The sequence below is a fragment of the Acipenser ruthenus genome, chromosome 1 (assembly GCF_902713425.1).
Source record: "Acipenser ruthenus chromosome 1, fAciRut3.2 maternal haplotype, whole genome shotgun sequence".
In the NCBI taxonomy this organism is placed as follows: domain Eukaryota; kingdom Metazoa; phylum Chordata; class Actinopteri; order Acipenseriformes; family Acipenseridae; genus Acipenser; species Acipenser ruthenus.
Window position 1 is genome coordinate 81,937,694 of NC_081189.1, and position 21,234 is coordinate 81,958,927.

The 21,234-nt window shown below is 37.6% G+C and overlaps 1 protein-coding gene across 1 annotated transcript in view; it reads left to right on the forward strand.

The window, feature by feature from the left end:
• Window positions 1–21,234, forward strand: part of LOC117420703 (protein transport protein Sec24D-like) — a 42,603-nt gene that overhangs the window by 6,031 nt on the left and 15,338 nt on the right. Inside the window, exons 6-10 of the mRNA XM_034034241.3 lie at window positions 345–466; window positions 10,215–10,326; window positions 13,196–13,269; window positions 18,763–18,901; window positions 20,890–21,005. Coding sequence (XP_033890132.3) covers window positions 345–466; window positions 10,215–10,326; window positions 13,196–13,269; window positions 18,763–18,901; window positions 20,890–21,005 — 563 coding nt within the window. The remainder of the gene's footprint in view (window positions 1–344; window positions 467–10,214; window positions 10,327–13,195; window positions 13,270–18,762; window positions 18,902–20,889; window positions 21,006–21,234) is intronic.

Consider the following 21,234-nt stretch of genomic DNA (forward strand, 5'->3'; position numbering starts at 1 on the left):
ATGTGCAAATTTAAAGCAATGATCTATTCTGTTAAAAGATGCATGTTTTGTGAAGGTTACTGTTCCAGCAGCTGGAACTTTTACTGTGATTCCACAGAGTGCACAAGTGCTGTATTTATCCTAGAATGGAAAAACAGCAGATCCCAGTAAAGAGAATGCTACTTATGACAAGCAAACAAAGTTGAAAAGTTACAGGGACCATTGAAACATGACCAAGCATAAACTTTGTATGTGTATAAAATCTAAATAGGAAAAGGTTGCTAAGTTACCCTCAACTGTCAATGTAAATGTTGTGTCCCTTTTCTACCACTGTTTTGATGAATTGGGAGTTATTTTTGTGGCAGGTCCATTCGGGGGGCAGATGACAGGACCTCAGCCAGGCTTTCCTGGAGCTTTTCCAGGGGGCACAACACAAATGGCTGGTCCTCAGCAGAAAAAACTGGATCCTGACTCTATTCCCAGCATTGTAAGTTTAAAGTTACTGCATTTAGTTTTTTTTGTTTTTGTTTTGATGACTAAGCTGCATTGATTAATTACACAGAAAAAAACATACTAATTGAGTAAAATATGATGCTATAGTATCTTCTTAGGAACATGTGTACAGAAATGTACACATCCCATGCACAATGTGCATGAATGTCTTCAGTTGCAGCTGCCGTATAAAACCATTATATACTATGCTTAACCCCATAAGTGGTCAAATTCTCATTCTTTTCAAAGGAATATCTTACTTTCAGTTTTATATGAAGCTCAATTAATAATTTGTATTCAGTATTTCACAGCCTAATAAATTCAATATTTATCAAAAACAAAGGTATTTGCACTGACATCACTTACTAGAGACTAAACAGAGAGGTAGAGATGTGTTCCCTCTACCATATTCCTTCGAATTGAAGACGCAGCTCAAATTTCCACACCCTCAATTAATAGGCATTTACAAAGATACAATCTCAACTACACATGCGGCCGTCTGCCATCACCCAGAGCATTACAGTAATGTGCTGCTTCTCATTTCCAGTCGTGATTACTCACACCAGTTATCCCAATTTGTGAACTGTGGTATTGCTTGATGTGTCGAAAAATATGGGGGTCTGATCAGCATTTCTGATCTGTCCAAGCTGGTACTGTTTGTTAGAAATGCTGAAATTATAAAAACTTCTCTTCAAATTCCTCAGGAAGCTAATGACGCTTCTTTGAAGACTGCTGCCTCTAAAGCAATGGTGGCCAATACACCAAACACTGCAATCCATTTTGGTGGATCTCAGCGGGCTCCATGATCCACCAGTATACTATGACCAGCAATTATTAGCAGGATTTAATATAATGGTGTCCAATATGTAAGATAGCAATAATAAAACAAAACAACCACAACAACAAAAATGTAACAAACGCGCAATCAAAGCAATTGCGCGTTTGTTACATTTAATATTAAGCATAGGTAGTTATAAGAAACTTACTAGCATGTTTCATCTGAGTCTTGAAGCCTGGTGTAGACAGGGCTCTACGCTAACTTTTTTTAGGCACATGTGCGCCTAAGTTAAAAAATGTAGGCACACTGAAATTAAGGGGCACAAAAAAAAATAAAAAATACAATTTTGCTCAAATGTGTTGTTGAATATCTACAAATCTTTTTTTCCGTCCATACATAACACTTGTGCAATTCAGTACTTTTGCATCAACAAAATTATAATGGACAACTTTTTTTCCAGCCTAAATGACTGGTAGCATCTTCCTCAGAATGTGCTACTTGCCTGTTTATGGTAGTGGGATGGTCTGCATCTCTGCACATTGCATGCCGTTTTGAAGCACTGTGTTTTAATATATTTTCACGTTTGAACTTCTGGCTCCCTGTTAAAAATGCAGTCTTGCCTGCCATCAGTTCCTCTGCATTCTGACAAAACGTGCAAAACATGGATTTTTTTAACATTGTCATTAAGCCAGGGAAAATCTTTTCGCCACTGCTGATTGAACTTGTATGTTATTTTGCTACTTACAACTGTGAACACGCTATACTAACATAGCCCTTCTCAAAGTTCCCTGTTCGCTTTCATCTTCTGACATACCTTCATTGCTCATTTCTTGTAAAGACGCCAACATATCTGAATTTTGTTCATCGCGGTTTTCTTTTGAAACCTCTCCAATCAAGTGAAAATTATTTGTTATTTTCCTCATCTTGGTTTGACAAGTTTTCAAACTGTCTGGAAATGAGTAGTCATCGCACTGATAAATCAGTGAAATTGGCGGGTATGGGATTTGTAGTTTTTAATGTGTGATTAACAGTGGGCAGTGGCAGTGGACACCAATAAACTACATTCCCAGAGTACATTACGATTGAGCTATGAGAGCTTAGATCCGATTGTCATTTTTTTTTTTTTAATACTTTTATCTGAAAAAAAAAAATCATGTTTATTTGTTATAGTCAACCTTTAGGAATTTCTAGTCGCACACATGCTCCTAAATTTAAAATGTACATTCGCATAAGCAATTTTTTAGTCTCATAATATGCAGAAACTGTCAGGATATTTTCATCTGTGCTACTGGACAACACAGAAGGCTCTCCTCATCAGCTGTAACAAAAAACTGTTGTATGCTCATATGTTAGTGCTTGTTCTGATTTGTCCATCCAAAAATCTTTTGCGATCCACGTATTGGCCACCACTGCTCTAAAGCACATTTTTTTGACTGAGGAACAAAGATCATTGGCCTAGAGTCAGAAATACTTGATGTTAAACTGGACCTTAGTCGTAATAGACTTTCATGCACAATTGTCTGGTCTGTCATTTTTGCTCCAATCTATCTACTCTGTTTAGAGCTGTGGTTTGATTCCTGTTATTAATTATGTTTCATTTCCTGGGAAACTGTCCAGTGATCTCCATGCAGTAGGCATCTCAATCTGTTGAAGATTATCACTTCAGTGCGTACTCCACAGGATGTGTTATCAGTACAAGAACCGATTCATTTACACTGTAAGAATACAACACTCACTGTTTTTCTAATTACAGGAAATGTTGAGTATCTTTGAGAGTGAATATACTGTTGCTGTATAATAAAAATAAAAACATAGCTTTAAAATGTACTACAGTTTAGCCAACTGTCATTGGTAGTTACCGTAATATTATAACTTAAATAGTATAAAATAGTAGCATGAATTACTTTCACATACAAATGCCGGTACTGAGACGTCTCTACCCACTACACTGGGCATTGGGTTTCAGTAATATGTTCCGTTAGTACATTTCTAGTTTGAAAGGGGTTTTTTTGCAAGATGGTTCCCATTTGAACATTCCAACTCTATCTATCTCATCGTTATGTCCCCCTGGCATACTAAACCAGAACATCTGTCTTTAAAATGTATGGCAAGTCCTAGTAGTTTCAGATTGCTGTTGCCTGACGTAATTCAACACTGTACTGCAAGCCAACTGTTATACTATCTAAAACAATAACCGGTGTAACATGTGCTCATCAATTACAAACATTTTCTAATATTTTATTGTCAGTCTTTCTGGTCACTGTAGCTTCTCTAGTTTGTCCCCAAGGAGTTACAGATTTAGAAAGTTGGTCTTTTTCTTTTGGCAGTTGAACTGGGAAAACATTAAAGCAATTTTCTTTGAAAATATGCTGTTTTATAAACACTGGCTGGAATAAAGTCCTGAGGAAACCAGACTTAAATTAAATAAAAGCAGAGTTTGGAAAGTAGTTGGTATTACTGATATTTTGAAGTTCACTTTTATGTTAATGTAGGATTTTTTTTATTTAACTCTCAACATTTGTGGTATAATCAGATGTATTCTTGGAGTGAGGCAAAGGCTGTGTGGCCTACAAGTGAGGCACAGCTTATTATCGTTCCTTTTTCTTTAAACTATATACTATTTGCCCTAAAGAAAACCAGTCAATACAAACAACTATAAAATATGTGTTGCAAAGGCTTCAGTGCACAATGTTTCTCATATGGGCTTTAGCGCACAGCACAAAGCCTAAATGCTTCCCTACATCACTTCCTCACAACCATCCTTGAGGAATATTCACTGCATGTTCTCTAGAATAGCTACGAAACACAGCAAAATAATGATCTGTGCAGAAACAACGATAAAGAATATAATTCAATATTAAACATGTAAGAAATGTAAATACCGTATTACTAAAATGTATGTAATACATTATGAAATATTGTTTTTTAAAACTAGGTCAGTAGCTGATGGCTTTCATAATAATAAAAAAAAAAACTTTAGGTACAGATACTTTTTTATATAGGTTTTGCTGCACATGGAGGTCTTGGAGTTTGTATTTGTATTTGTTGGCATTGATTGCCCATTGCAGTGGGTTGTTAAAACGCTGATTAAATCTCGGATTACACAAAATCGAGTAAGTTTGCTTTGAAAATTAAAAACACAGGAATTTTAAATGGTTGGTTCTGATATGTAGCCAAAACTGGTTATATTCTTTCTTCACTGATAAGGGATGTATTACTAAATCCAAAGACTTCAAATGGAAGTTTCTGTGCTTTGTCCAGAAACGGTTCCAACTTAAATTTGACTGTTAATTTTTTTCTTAGAGGTCTCTCTTGCAGATGGTCACGTGACCTACACACGCAATGGTTGAAGACAGCTAGAGCTCCTTCCCCAATCCCTTCTTTTTGGTGAATTAAGGTTATACTTTTGACGATTTTTCTACTTTCCTTGCTGTCACAATGTCGGAGGATAAAAAAGAGTATTCTCTGATAACGGAGGAGATATGAACCCTGTTTTTGATTTGCTACAAGATGGATCAAACGTTGCCTTCTCTGGTTCACCGCAATCAGCGTCCCAAGCATTAAATCAATTAGCACAGGAACCTGAATGTTTCATATATCTGGCAAAAAGACAAAAATTCTGGAAAAGACTACACTTGTTTTTCCTCATGTCATAAAACACATTCAAGAGTTGATTATATCTTCACCTGATATAGTTTTTTTTTTTTTTAATTTAGTCGTTGCCAATGATTTTGATTATTTTCTCCCAATTTAGAATGGCCATTTATTTTTTAAGCTCAGCTCACCGCTACCACCCCTGCGCTGACTCGGGAGAGCGAAGACGAACACACGCTGTCCACCGAAGCGTGTGCCGTCAGCCATCGGAGGACAACGCAGCTCTCGGGCAGCTTACAGGCAAGCCTGCAGGCACCCGGCCAGACTACAGGGGTCGCTGGTGCGCGGTGAGCCGAGGACACCCTGGCCGACCTAACACTCCCTCCCCCCGGGCAACGCTAGGCCAATTGTGCTCCGCCCCCTGGGAGCTCCCGTCCACGGTCGGCTGTGGAATAGCCTGGACTCGAACCGGCGACGTCCAGGCTATAGAGCGCATCCTGCACCCCACGCTGAGCGCCTTTACCGGATGCGCAACTCGGGAGCCCCCTTCACCTGATATAGTTAAGTTTGCCAATACAATAACAGTGTTTCCTGCGATTTATCTCCGATCACAACACCATGCAGTGTGAATTTCAGTTCCGCCCTACAGCGCAAAAATCAACACGCTGGTAATTTAAGGTAACTTTACTACAAAACTCTTTGTTGCCCATTTTAAAATTAAACTAGTGGAATTTTTAGAAATTAACAGGATCTCAGTGAATGACCTAGCTATTGTGTGGGAGGCTATAAAAGGCTTCATAAAAGACCATACTTCTTTCGCTTCTCATGTAAAAAAATCAAGACTTAAACAGATTAATGATCTGGAAAAATGCAGTCAATTGTTGGAGCATGCACAAAAAAAATAACTACACCCGAGCTGATGAAGAAAAACTGCGAGTTGCCAAGGCAGAGCTTAATTTATTGTGAAGACGGGCAGAGTTTATTATGCATAGAATCTTTGGAGTTTAGTAATAAATCCTTATCAGCGAAGAAAGAATGTAATCAGTTTTGGCTACACTTCAGAACCAACCATTTAAAAATATTAAACAGTAAATCCAGCTGATTACTTGCACTGAAATTGAAGCAAAGTGAGTCTTGGGCATCCATTGAAACTACCTGTTTGTCCTCAAAAGGACTAATTTATGATCCAAAAGAGGTTATTGCAACTTTCCGCTCATTTTTTTCTGATTTTTATAACTCTTAACACCACGTTAGATGAGGTGGCATGCGCTAATTTCTTGCAAAACCTCCCTTCCAAAACTGTCTGAGGTGGAGTCAACAGAATTGAGCAAACCCTTCTCTCTGGATGAATTAAAAACAGTACTGGAGAGTGCTAAAAAAAGGCAAAACCCCAGGACTTGACAGCATCCCCTCAGAACTGTTATTGTTTTGGGACATACTCGGCCCAGTCTGTCTGGACATAATACACCTGGCAGTCGAGAAAGCTGCATTTCATTGTGGGTCTTAATACTGCTCTGATTTCTCAGATTTTCTAAAAGTGAGTGTGAAAATTATCATCCAATCTCTTTGATGAACTCAGACATGAAGCTGTATTCTAGAATTTTAGTCTAGAAAAGTATATGGGGGAAACGTATTCACCCTGATCAGTCTGGCTTTATGAAGGGCTCAAGGGTACAGCAGCAGTGTCCCCACCGTGGATTGAACCCATGACCCTCCGGTCAAGAGGCCAGAGCCCTAACCACTACTCCACACTACTGCCCTATTATCTTGAATTTAAATTGATTGTTAACAGTATTATATATTATCTGTAAACCATTGTACATAAATGTTGAATTTTTGTTTAGCAGCTCAAAGTGAACCGCAGATGAAAAACAAAACACAGAATCTATGACATCCGAACTTTCTACCTGCATGCATGCGGGATTTTGATTGAGTGGATTTCCACTTTGATATGGGTGGGTGAAGCAGGGGTCTGGTGATTCAGCTTATGGAGAGTGCTCTGTGCAGAGCATTAACTTTGCTGTTTTCAGCTTGTCGTACAATTGGATACTAATCAATGAAGCACAATATTTGTGCATTTTTTAGAAGTATAAATGCTCCGATAAACATAAATAACAATCACAATAATCATACTTTGACAGTTTTTGTTTTATGTATTAGGCGCGGATGCATTTTTAGTAACAGCAATAGCGGCTGGTTGAAATGGATACATGTCTTACTTGCAAAAGAAAAACGAAGCACAAGAGTACAGAAAGTGCAAGGTGACAGAGTTAAACCGAATCCCTTTGGATCATTTTTATGTTGGCTTGAATAAAAAAGTTTATCAGTGTTAGTTATTATAGTTTTATCTTGAGGTTAATGTTTTTGATATTGTAAACATTTTCAATGGCAGACATTTAACGTGATAAACATTACAGTACAGACTATTTTGTATTATTTATAATAACATTGCTGAATAGAAAGCAAATGCAAGTGTTTCCAAATACTGTCTTTTAATTCTAGGCATCCAAAGACATGTAATTAAAAGTTTTAAGAATTAAGCCTACTGTTTGGTATTCTGTCCTAAACCAGCAGTTTATCAGTCCCAAACTGTTGTGACATAAATTGTATATTAAATAAACGGGGGTAAAAGCAATGTGTTAATCAGAATATTCTGCCTTTTTATTGCAACTGTGGTACCGTTCAGTCAAGTGAAAATTGTAAAGGGGTACTTGAGCTGAAAACTCCAGACAGAAGGGGTACAGTTTCAAACAAAGGTTGAAAACCCCTGACCTATGTTATTTGCTCTTTCTCTTGAACCTCTAATGCAGAACATTCAGCAGAATGCAGTATCTCTTGAACCTCTAACGCAGAACATTCAGCAGAATGCAGTTTACCTATCGGGGCATTGATACACAACCCTCCCTTCAATCCATTGTCAAAAATAACTATCTTAAAATACTAAGAGAGTTGAAGTAGGTGGAAAGTGATGCCCGCCTCACTACAAACCTGCATCGCTACGGTTAAAATGAATATCCTGACTCAAATGACCTAACCCCCCATAAGCTTCTGGGCTAAGATTGATTCTTTAATTCGGAAATTTCTTTGGAATGGCAAGCATCCCCAAATCAAACTGAATACAATACAACGCACCAAAATGGACGGTGGCAAGATACAAGATATTTTATTGGTAGGTCTCACGAATAAAAAATGTGCACTACACTTTGGTCCTATTGCTCTGCTCTGTGTGCTTATGGGGTTCCCTGGAGGTCAGAACTTAATGTGCATCCTATAATAGACTGGGTCTCAGGAACTGCTTCTAGGAGGCTGGTCTCTGCGATATACTCACATCTGCTATAAGCTTCATATAAGCCGCTGCCTGTGCCCAAAATATGGGGAAAAAGATCTAACCTCAGATGGGCCAATTGATTGTAATACGATCTGGCATATTATATTTAATGCGTCAATCTAATCATCAGCTAATTCATTTCAAAATGTGCCACAGGACATACTGGACGCCTCTTAAGAGATACCATGTGGGAATCACCTCAGACCCACTTTGTAACCTCTATTCTCTTAAAACACCTGGCACCTTTTATTATTAATATTTGTTTATTTAGCAGACGCCTTTATCCAAGGCGACCTACAGAAACTAGGGTGTGTGAACTATGCATCAGCTGCAGCGTCACTTACAACTACGTCTCACCCAAAAGACGGAGCACAAGGAGGTTAAGTGACTTGCTCAGGGTCACACAATGAGTCAGTGGCTGAGGTGGGATTTGAACCGGGGACCTCCTGGTCACAAGCCCTTTTCTTTAACCACTGGACCACACAGCCTCCTAATGCACAATCTCTAGGAATGTCCAGAGGTTAGTTCTTTTTGGGGCTAAGTGACATCTATACTGTCCAACATAATTGGGAGAGACTTGTCATTTGATCCAGTTATACTACTTAATGATGATTCGAGACTTCAAATACTTGAGGAAATTTGGCTTGACGGACTGACAGCGTCAAAGAAACTGAAAGTACAGCGCTGGCTTCCTCCCCACAGACTTCCTATATGGCAGTGGTTTTTAATTTAGAGCGACCAATTATTATTTTTTTCTTTTTTTATTCCCCCCCCCCCCCCCCCCAAATTTTGAACTGTCCAGTTATGTTTTTTCTCCTCACCACAGCGAGTCCACACAGCACAGACATTCTGAGGGCGTGTGAGCATCCTCCGATCTCACAAGCCTAAAGCCAGAATCGCTTTTACGCTGAGCAATCCAGAGCAGAGGTGGGTGGGCTACCAATCCTGGAAGACAGAGATCAGCTCTGCTTCTTATCCACTCTGAATATGCTCGGTGTCTGGCCAGTAGGGTTCGCTTTTGCGTGATGAGTAGAATAAGTCCTTGCCGGTTTCCCTTCCCCACCTCTGGGATCGTCCGAGCCAATGTGACACCAACTTTCGGAGTCCCACAGCAAAGTTCGGCCTCTTTGCACAACCTGGACGCGAACCGGTGCCTTCCAAGCTGTATCACTCATTCTGCGCTCCCTGCGGCAGCACTTTAACTGGATGAGTCACTTATTACTACGACTACTACTACTACTACTACTAATAATAATAGTAATATCTTTATTTTTATATAGCGCCTTTCATAGTGGACCACCATCACAAAGCGCTTTACAGAGGTAGGCTGTGAACTGTGCATTATATGCAGAGTCACTTACAATAGGACACTGATTTAACATCTCATCCACAGGATGGAGCACAAGGAGGTTAAGTGACTTGCTCAGGGTCACGCAGTGAGTCAGTCAGTGGCAGAGGTGGGATTTGAACCGGTGACCTTCTGGTTACAAGCCCTGGACTTCAAAACTGCATCCTTGAAACTATCTACTGCCAGGATAAATATGGCAAAAATTGCCACCTTGGAGACTTGGAGGGGAGCAGCAGCTGAGATAGTCAACATATTGACTGCTGTCTAATTGCCATTGGGGCAGTTAGGAAAAGTGGGGATTGTTGGGGTTCGCTGTCTACCTGTTACCTATTTTCTGTGTCAAATTACTCTCATGGGGCCCGGGAAGGGATGAAGGGGGGAGGGAGGGGCGGGAATGGAAAATATGTTCATCAGTATATGCATGTGTGCTGTTTGTTTTGTATAAAAACACAACAAAAATGTCATCACAAAAAGAAGTCCGTCTTGCAGCTGCTTGTACCGCAGCTGTAGCTAAAGCTAACAATACCTGCCTCAAATTGTTTTAGTTCCTAATCCATGACCCAGTCCTACTGTACTTCTGAATATCTGTTAGTGTCTCCCCTAATAGATTTTTAAGATGTGTCTGAATGCCCATTTAAAGCTGACTTTTGTTGTTTTACATGTTAGTTAATGGGGTTTCTGTGTTCTTGCTGCAGACCCAAGTCATTGAGGATGATAAAGTACGAAGAGGAGGACAGACCTACACCACAAACACCAGGGGGCAGGTTCCTCCCCTTGTGACCACAGATTGTTTGGTTCAAGATCAAGGTAACTGCTCGAACGTCTTCCTTTTAAAAGTACGAATCTTCATTATTAGGCATTCCTAGGAGGGGAACTTGTTAATCCTCCTATGACCTAAAATGGATGCCATTTTTGGGTTCCAGATGATAAAGACCTAACATTTCACAATATTAATTTGATACTCTGTATACAACTGTACTATGCAATTCTCTGTCAAGTTCAGTCATACAGGATGAACCCTTTCTAGCTAATTATTTTACCGCCACACTGTCAGAACCTCCTATGTCATAAATAAGGCCCTGTGAATCACGGAAATATGGGTGAAGTGACGTATTTTGAGGAATGTGCACGGAGCTATTATATAAATTGTGTACAGATCATTAATTTTTTTTAACAGCAAATAGAGAGATAAATGCACTGACATCATCAAAATTAACATCAAAATTATTCAAGCACTTTACAATAGCTTGTGAAACTGTGTTGTAATCAACAGCCTGTAGGTAAAGTGTATCTGCAAGGACAGCTTTCAGTTCTACGTCAGATGCATGTTCACCATTTAGCCTTGCAAAACAAATACAGTGTGTAACACATATTGATCTGATTTTCCAAAAAAAAAAAAAAAAAATTGAATTTCCAAAAAAAAAAAAGTTGTAGTGTTTTTCAGAAAAATTAGTTGATTTAATAGACTATAATTTTCTCCGAGATACATCCTCCCTCTTGTGTCAAGACGAGTTTTATATATATATATATATATATATATATATATATATATATATATATATATATATATATATATATAGACACACGCGCACACACACACACACACACACTCTAGAGCCTCTTGCTTTTGGTGTTTTCTTCCGACTTTTTGCAAATTAATTTCACAACTAACAGTTTCTCTGTTTTAATTCAGAAACCAAAACAAATTAAACAGTGCTTAGGGTCACTTTAAAAGGGGAGTTACAGTTAAACACGACAAAAACACACATGCTGGTGAGTAAATGACTCATGAATATTAGTTAATTTAAGGTAGGGCTATGGAAAGGTCACGTGTGCGTGACGAATCATTACCATTTTTCTAATTTGCATACGTTTTGCGTCGTGTTTGTTATCATTTACGGCAGTTCTGACAGCGCGCGTGAAGAAGATGCCAGCGCCTAGAGTGAAAGGAAAGTTTGCTTCCAAATTTTTTTTGAACCTCATTCAGTTTAGAAAAACGTCTTTGATCACACATGTACCAGCAGAGGAAGTTGAATTGATCACATCCCGTATATGCGAAAAAAGACACCACTCTACAGCAAGCAGTTCTCAGAAATCCTGCTATGATGTCAACACGAAATGTGCTGCATCCAAGGACAAATTTATATATTTTAAAAAAAATTAAAGTTCTAAGATTTTTATGCAAAAACCAATGAGGTATGCCTTTGCTAAAGTTCACAAAACAAAATTCAATGTACAGTCATCTTTTTCAGTCAAAAAAAATTGGTTCAGAACAAATATGTAAATAGATATTGGTCTTGTTAAAATGCATGACCCTGAAATTTGAACTTTGACATTTTTAATTAATTGTTAGTCATTTGCTTTACACATCTTAAATAATAAATAGTGAGAAAACTAAAAAAAATCTATCTTTTAGTTCTTTTTAAACTCTTTCCTTAGTCCTGCCTTAACTCTCTCAGGTTCAACTGATTTAGTGAGATTATTCTGGTGGTGGGACAAATTTCAATGATTTTACTTTAGGTATAATTTGCAGGCAATTAATATGGTCCTCCAGATTATGCACATAAGAATAACAGATTTACAGCGTAGTACTGCATCTTTCAAAGTTAATCAAGAATACATAATCATTTACACATTTAGACTTTGAGCCTTTAGAGTTTTAATTGTTTAATTTTTATCCAGCTACTTTTTACTGATTTTAATGCTGCACTGGTTGGAAATCTTTGTTTCAGGATGTGGTACCATAAATATAGAACAAAGAATTTCTCAAGATTTTAAATATATTTGTTCAGTGATACTGTTGCTGCATAGTCAATTGTCATTAGAACAGACTCGGATTAAACTCATTTCCTGATGCTAAGAATTTTCCCAGCCAAATTTAGCAGTGTCATATTGTTAATTACTTCTTATAAATCAAATTCACTTAATAACACAAATTTCCTGTTTGTGCAAATTGTTTCTGAGTCTCCCCAGGAACATACATTTGAATGAACAAATTGCCCCAGTTCGAACAGCGAGTGTAAAGGATATTAGGAAATGTATTAACTTGCTCCCAGATTAGCACCTCTGAATTATATTTTCATGCTGTTCTGGGATTACTGATCCTATGATGCATTTAGAGTTGCCATAAACACAGTTTTCTAGTTGCCATAGTGCTCACAAATCAGTGCTATTTCCATGAAGCAGCACAAAAAAGACAAAAGTGGAGGCGTTGAAAGCTGCGCATAATGCACCACCGTATAGGAAAAGAAAGATGTTGCTGCAGATTTCAACATCCCCGTGAGCACTATATACCATTCTAAAAAAAACTGGGATACAATAATCCTGGCCCATAAACAGCAAACTGGATGGAAGTCGTCAGCTTTTTCCAATTTGCTCAATACCCTGATCTGAGATGCTTTTGTGGTTTAAAAATGCCTGTGATCAGAAAGGGACACAAGGGCAGTTCCTTTGCAATGTATACTTTTTAAAAGGTCACTTCTAACCATATTTTCAATAAAATGCGCAGTACTATTAAATGTGCAATACTTTTCATTGCACTGTAATTTAAATTGAATTTCAGAGTAACTTTTTTTTTTGCTGGTCTCTTACCATTTGTATTAATGAGTTAATTGTAGTTAGTTGTGCACGTTTTAAGATATAAGGGCACTTAAAACATACACTTTCCCTTGCACAGCTGATCTTGCCAAACAATGCCATGTTCCTCTGGCAGCAGTCATGAGGCCCTTAGCAACAGTTCCTCAAAACGAGGTAAGATAATGTTAGATTCATGTTATATTTGGTATTATTATTTGGTATTGTTCTTAGAGTAAGTAGGGGGGGTTCCATAAAATATAGCGTTATACATCCCCCACGTGGTGCCACAACTGTGTAAATAACTTAGCGGTAATTTTTCTTTTAACATCCTGGCAACTTTTTAAACTTATAACTTAGGACTTGAGATCTGTCCTCCTAAATCATTGCAGTAAGAGTGAGTTAAAAAAAAAAAAAAAAAAACATAACAAGTGTTTTGGCTTTTCTGTTCTGTATAACATCGTGGATCATTATTGATGTGTTATCTGTTGATAATGTGGGCAAAACACTATCAGTACACTAGAGTGGATATTTTTGAAAAGAGCTTTGAAACAGACTTTAAAGTTATAAGTGTAAAAAGTTGTCAGGATGTTAACAATGAAAAGAAAAATGACATATACTTTATTTAAACAGTTGTGGACACATGTAATGCTATATTCTTCAGAACCCCACTACTTACTCTGCAATGTGGATTTATTATAGTTGTTAGCAAGAAGGTGGATCTCAGGAAACTTCATTTTGAAAATACTTAACCTTGAACAGCAGATCAAATAGGGCACCCCCTACAGCCTGTGTGGTCCAAATATGTTTGTTTTACTTATGTTATGAAAAAAATCTTTGCAAGATCTAGCATGCCTTTAGATCAGTGACCCATAATTGTTAAAATTACATTTTTATGCTTTGAATTGTTAAGATAAACAGTTGTTAATTGCTACCCAGTTAGGGAAATAATGAAAGCAAAAAGTCAGTCCCCTGGTTGCGTAGTATCTGCAGATTTTGATTAAATTGGAGGAAGAATCAATCCACATTATTTAAACCTTAAGATTCTCGACAGACTTATCCACTGTTATGACCATTTCAGATCTAAAACTTGCTGATGTATCCTGTTATCCGCAGCAGCATGGATTCAATTCCCTCTGCCTTTCCATCTTTATGTAGTTGTGAAGAAATAAGTGCTTGTTCAAACTGGAATGAGGTAACCGTGATTTATATTTTAAATCTACGGGCAGATCATCCAGCTTTTCTTTATCAGCTTGCATACAAGTCCAAAGAAAAGAAAAGGACCTGCATTAAAAAGTCTATTTCTAAGACATTCCTCATGTCTTTAAGAAGTAAAAGGAGCAGCATAACACTGCAGACCTTGAACTGCTGGAACTGCACACTCTCTCTTAAAGTTTGTGAGATGTTTTCTGTGTTACAATACAGAGGTGCTTTGATATGAAAGCCATTTCACATTTAAGGCCTCTTTTAAATATTTTCATTTAAATTATTTCAGAGTAATTACAAAAGGGGCCTAGAAGGCCAGTTATCATGAAGATGGTCAGTGAATAATTTATTTGATTTGGCAGTGTTTCATTTTCTCAAATGAAAGCAGTATTTGCAAGATTGATTTAATATGATTATATTTCTTGTAGCTTACCTTGTCAAAGGTGAAGTGCATGGTATGCATTGTAAATATTTGGATAAAACATCAATACTTGGTAGTGATACTTCACATCTATATTTGAACCATGTTCTCTCAACTACACCATGAAACATAAACTTTAGGGGACTTTGTAACTTAGTAAGGCTGGGACGATGCCTCCTTTTTTTTTTTTACCATTGATGCATCGTTTTCTAAAACAGCCGATGCATTGATGTCCTTAAAGTCACCAAAACTAACTGCTGGGATGTTTAACATGCTTCTATGTTCTGGTCAAACAGACTACTTTTGGAAAGCTATCTTTGTTTTTTTTTCCCACCATTTGTTTATGTGTAGTGGAATAAAATGAACCCAAATACAATCACCTTACATTTTTTGAATGGGGTGCACGAATGCTCGCAGAGAAAGCGGTGTGAGAAAAATGCTTGATTCACATGCTTGACCATGGATGGGGATCAAACGATACGATGCATCACCCCAGCCTTATAAACTAGTCACATAACATAAAAATCTAATCGTCTGTGTCATATTATTACGAGCAACATATCTAATTTTTTAAACCTTTGGTTGGTAGTTTGTAATACTTAGAAACTCATGGTAGCATTCAGGGCTTACAAGGTTAGCATGTTGTGGTAAACATTTTACATTAAGTTACGTTAACTGGTTAACCTCTGATTTAAAGGTAGGAGCGTGATTTATAATTCACTGCTTGCCACTGTTGTTGGTCTCTCTATCATAACAGTAACTTGTGTAACATGCTGCTGTCTTTCTGCTTTAATTCTTACACACCACAGGAAAGTACCAGTTTATAAAGTTGACTTTCTTTCTTCTGCAGTTTTAATTTGTATTATAATTAATATTCTTTAATCGGTAACAAAGAATGAATGAACGGTTATGTATGAGGTAGATATGGCCCAATTGTAAAGAAATGCTAAATTTGTATTTGGGCCATGCTATGTTACAATTGGTAATGCTCCCCCCCCCCCCCCCCAATTAATAATAAAGTGAAAGGGAGAGAAGAGCAAAGAGCCAAATATAGTTGCAAAGGTCAGATTGAACTTCATTACACAGAGTACACTGGGGACAAAAATCCAGGGAACTGGAAGGACAGTGTTTCTATATGTATTGTTCATGTTAATGGCTTGTGTTTATATTACAAAGAGGTACCACTCTGTAATTACGTATCCTGGCTTAGGCTGCATTGTTTACATGAGTTTGGATTCAAATTCCTGTTCAATGTGTCTGCTGTCCAAATGTGTTCTATTATACAGTCGCAGACATAAATATCGGCGCCCTACACTTAGTTCAAGAAAACATGCTAAATACAAGCATTTTGTGAACGTTAGCCAATAATTAATGACAAAGACCAAAATACACAATGTCTGGTAGTTTAACAAACGATCATTATAAAAACAAAACAAAAGCAGTTAACAAAATTATGGGCGCATTGCCATTAAAAGCCTATACAAATGTAACAGAACTACTTTAAAAATATATTACCGTAATTAATTGAAAACCATTACACAGTAACTAAGCTGCATTATAAAGTCAATAACCAGGAAAAAAGAGGCAGTTATTTCCAACATTGAAGAAGATTTTGGCAACACAGCAGATAATGGTCAAGACAAAGGGCTGGATTCCCATTTGAGAAAAGCATTCGTAGCAAATTACAACAAAGGAAATGGCTACAGAACAGTATCAAAAAAATATTGAATTCCAAAATCCACAGTCAGTAATAATCAAGACGTGCCAAACCTGTTTTTAAATACCGACTAGCAATAAAAGTATACCTACTAGGAATAAAAGTAAGTGGGGCAGTAAATTGCATATATAATACAAAATAATGTTTTGTGCTGTCCATTGTTACTGTATCACACATTCAAAGCTAGAACAATGTATTCTTTGTAACACTGGATAAAAAAGGGTTACAATGTTACCTTTGTATATTAGTTACAGTGCCATTGTGATTCTTTGCATGTCGAGTAATCCACAGTGCAGATTCTAATTGGAAATTAAAATGCTACAAATGTTAGAAAATGCAGTGCCATTTACAAAGCATCCCTACTCTGATGTTGTTAGAAATTATATGGGTACATTCAAGATGTATTGTACTTCAGAGTTATTGCTTTAAAATTGTGTGTGGTATTGCAATGGTTACTTACAGTGTACTTCCTGTACATTTCTGAAACACTATCCATGCACCTCTCATGCACCAAGATTAATGTGCATTGCCATTTTATTACCAGTGTTTATATAACCACTACTTGGAGCTTTTCCAAATGAAAGAAGGGAAAGATGTGGGTGGGTAGAAAAGTGGTCTTTAAACATACAAATTCCTTATCAATTAGCTTCATTGAAAATAGGGACAAGAAAAGATAGGAGTCATTTCTAATATCATGCCATGATGCATACTTGCCATGATGCATACATGCCATGTTATTATACTCCTTTTTAATCTACAGTCGCAGACCAACATATTGATTTAAGGACAATCATTTAGTCAACTTATCCACTTTTTTTATAAAATAAAAGCAAAGTACACAATTTCTAGAAATTTAACAAATAATCTTTATATAAAAAAACATAAACTAACAAAAGTCTTAATTATATGAGTCAATTGGATTAAATCCAATGTTTGTATAATGTGGCAGTCGCTTGGTCATAAGGCTGTTCAAAACATTTCCTTAAACTTGTCTTATAGTACGCACCATCCTTAGTTTCTAGACCAGAAACTGCTTAACTCAGTTTATACCTTTACATCCCAGGGGACCAGGTTATCTAATATATAGTTAATTGCTTCAAAGTAACCTCTCAAAGTTTGGTGCCGATGGCATAGAATTGCAGTGCTGACTACAGAATGGTGCTATTATACTTAATGCTCATAATTGTTGCAGCAATTTTATACAACAAAAATACTTGACATATGCTAGAAGAATTAAAAAAAAAAAAAAAAAAAAAAAAACATTTTGGCATTTTACACAGGCATCTATGTTATGAAATGTTTTAATTTTTTTAAATGCTTTGTTAAATACCATTTCCCTGCAGTTATTAACTTTTCATCCAATGCATTTCTAAGGAATCAGGAAATGTCTTGGGGGTTTATTATTTACTGTAATTTTTATATATATATATATATATATATATACAGTTGTAGTCAAAAGTTTACATACTCCAATGGAAATGTATTAAACAAAGAATTTTAGGAAAAAATCTTTGTAGCAAAAGTTTTGCCCTTGTGTATGAGGAAAAAAGTTACAAGAAATGGATATCTACAATTATTTCAGCCATTTTTTGGAAAACTCCAAAAATGCTTATTCAAAAGTATTCATATCCTTTGATACTATGATAGTGTTGTCTCCAAGTTGCTAGGCATTTGAATATGATAATGCAGAACCTAATTCTAGAAAATGATTGGTCTGTTTGCTTAGTTATGTGTTTGGACTTTTAATTGCTGTCTTGGACTTTATACAGAATCATATATAAAAACATACTTTTGTTTCTAAATATCTGATGCTCCCTCCCTTTGTATATACTGAGGTCCAGTCGTGGTTGATTGTTTGTACGATATTCTAGTCAGCAGCTGCAAAGGACTGTAGCCTGTAAATAAACAAATAAATGAAACTAGGTTGATGTGAATTCTGTTCAGACAAAAATGTGGTTGTGTCAAGTAATTTAATATTTTCACATTAACAGATGCCTGCAGAAACATTATGCTAGTCTTATAAATGCACCTAACTGGAACTGTAGCTTAAATTAGATTGCTCATGATTTATTTGAGTGAAATATTCTAAAGAGTCTCTTTTCATCCTGTTCATTCAGTAATAAAAATGCCTGCACTTCAGTTTAGCCATTCTATTATGTACAGTTTCGAACTTAACCATGAAGGGTCCAGTTCTGTTTATTGCATATCATTTTTCATCATTTTTCCCAGGTAAAATATACCAAAACAGAGGCCTACATTTTAGACTGAAAATCATATTAATCCATGATTTTTTCACCACACATCTCTCTTTTTAATTTTTTTATAGACTCCTCTGTATCTTGTAAACCATGGAGAGACCGGGCCCATAAGATGTAATCGCTGCAAGGCTTACATGTGTCCGCTAATGCAGTTTATTGATGGTGGTCGCAGATACCAGTGTTCTTTCTGCAGCTGTGTCAACGAAGGTAAGTCATTATAAATAATAAAGAATTATTAAAGAATGAAAATCAGAAGTAGTTGTCCAAAAGTTTTGTTTATTCAACTCAAATCAAGCAAGAACTCTGTTTAAAGTTATTTATAGGTTAAATGTGCCTGTCAAAATGTATTTAATGGGTGAACATCTCATTCATTTCTATGTGACCTGTGTGTCTGTTTTCAAAGAAGATATCATGCCGTATTTGTTAAAGTGCTGTGCGCTGCCCCACATGCAGTGCATTAAGTGCTTGTAGCAGGATAGCATCAGAAAGGAGACTTGGAGTCGGTAAAGCTGCAGTTAAGCGCGTAATTGCACTTTTAGAACACAAAAACAGGAACAAACAAGGCACAGGGGCCAAAATAAACAAATAATAATAAAAAAAAAACACTACTGCTTAGACTGGGCAATGGCCTTCACTGAGACAGTACATATATTAACAAAAACTCCTCTCAACACACCAGACAAAGGATTTCTCCTCTTTTATACATGTGGCCACTCCCCATTTAGCACTCAATTACATAATTGGGGAATGGCCACACCTGTGATTGTTGGCAGTGGCAGATTTAACCCCATCCCTGCCAACCTTGCATTCCCACACACACACTTTTTACATTAAGGATTTTCATCCTGCCACACATCTCCCCTCATGTGTGCAGCACACATGGCCGCAATCGGCCACCCTTGTCTGGTTTTCTTCCTCCGGATTCTTGTGGGTGGGCTGGCGGCTGGTTTAGTCTCGATTCCGGTGCTTTCTTGTGGCGACAGGGGACCCAGGTGATGTGAACAGGGCGTCGGGATCATAGGTTGGTGACTGGGCGGGTGCAGTAGCCAGCCGAGGTGCGAGCCTTGGCAACTGTGGAGTGACTTCTGGACCACCAGAGGGAAAAGGGCAGGCGACCGAGGTCCGGACACAAGTGCCGGGTGTCGGGGAGCCCAGGTCGACGGCTGTGACCCATAGGCACAGTCGCGACATAGGGGTGGTGTTCGTGGTTGTGGCGGAAGTGGTCCCCTCGCCTCCTCCTTTGGCCTGAGGTGGTCCTGAGTCTTCTGTAAGGGGGTGCCCATTTAACCTCCTTTCTACCCCCTACGCCCGAGTGACTTTTCCTCTTTCGGGGCTCCTCTACAGAGGGTTGCCCCAACGTTGGCTGCTGGGCCCTCCAACAGTGGTGACACTGTTAGCAACGTGGGGCACTATTCCACTGCTGACCATATGTAGCAGGATAGCATCAGAAAGGAGACTCGGAGTCGGGAAAGCTGCAGTTAAGCGCGTAAGCACACTTTGAATACACAAACAAGGTACAGGGGCCAAAATAAACAGTTTAAACAAAAACACTGGACAGTCCATCAACACAATACATATACTCACAAAAACTCCAATGAACACACCAGACAAAGGATTTCTCCCCTTTTATACATGTGGCCACTCCCCAATTAGCACTCAGTTACATAATTGGGGAAAGGCCACGCCTGTGATTGTTGGCAGGGACAGATTTAACCCCAACCCTGCCAACCTTACCACACACACACTTTTTACATTAAGGGCTTTCACCCTGCCATGTGGTCATGTACAGCTGAATGAAAGCCAAATTCAGTATGCTAAGCTGCTTAGTGAAAATATATACAATATAAGCAGCACTTATGATTGGACATTCCTTTAACTTACCCAGTCTTAAAATATTTTGGAAGCAATATGACCCTGTTTATCAATTTGGATTGACAGTAATTAATAATGATATTTTAATACTTTTATTCTTTACAGAGGACACAGAAATAGAAAAGATCCAGAACTGAGTTAAGATCTGGAATTCAGTCAGATTTATTGGCACTTGTTTTGTGTTAGTTTCAATTAAAAAAGGTCAATGAGTACATTCCATTATACCATTTACAATAATGATGTATAATTTTTAAACATTCGGTTAGATTTGAATTGGTTACAGCAGTGCAATATCATAGATGGGTTTTTTTTTTGTCTTGCAGTACCGCCATTCTATTTCCAGCATCTGGACCATGTTGGCAGGAGATTGGACTACTATGAAAGGCCAGAGCTATCACTAGGATCGTACGAATTTATTGCCTCTTTGGAATACTGCAAGGTAAGCATTTGAGGTAATTCTGACAAGAGTGCAGAAAACTGATAACCTAGGTAATCCCCCCCCCCCCCAGATGTTTTTTTAACACAAGTTTTTGTGTTATTATTATGTATTCTGCTTAGAGATACATGTATACAAACATGTTATTCTATGACCTGAGGGACCTTCCAATACTTCCTGAAAGTTTTGTTGAAAAATATTGATGTTTGGATAAATTACAAGACATTGTTTC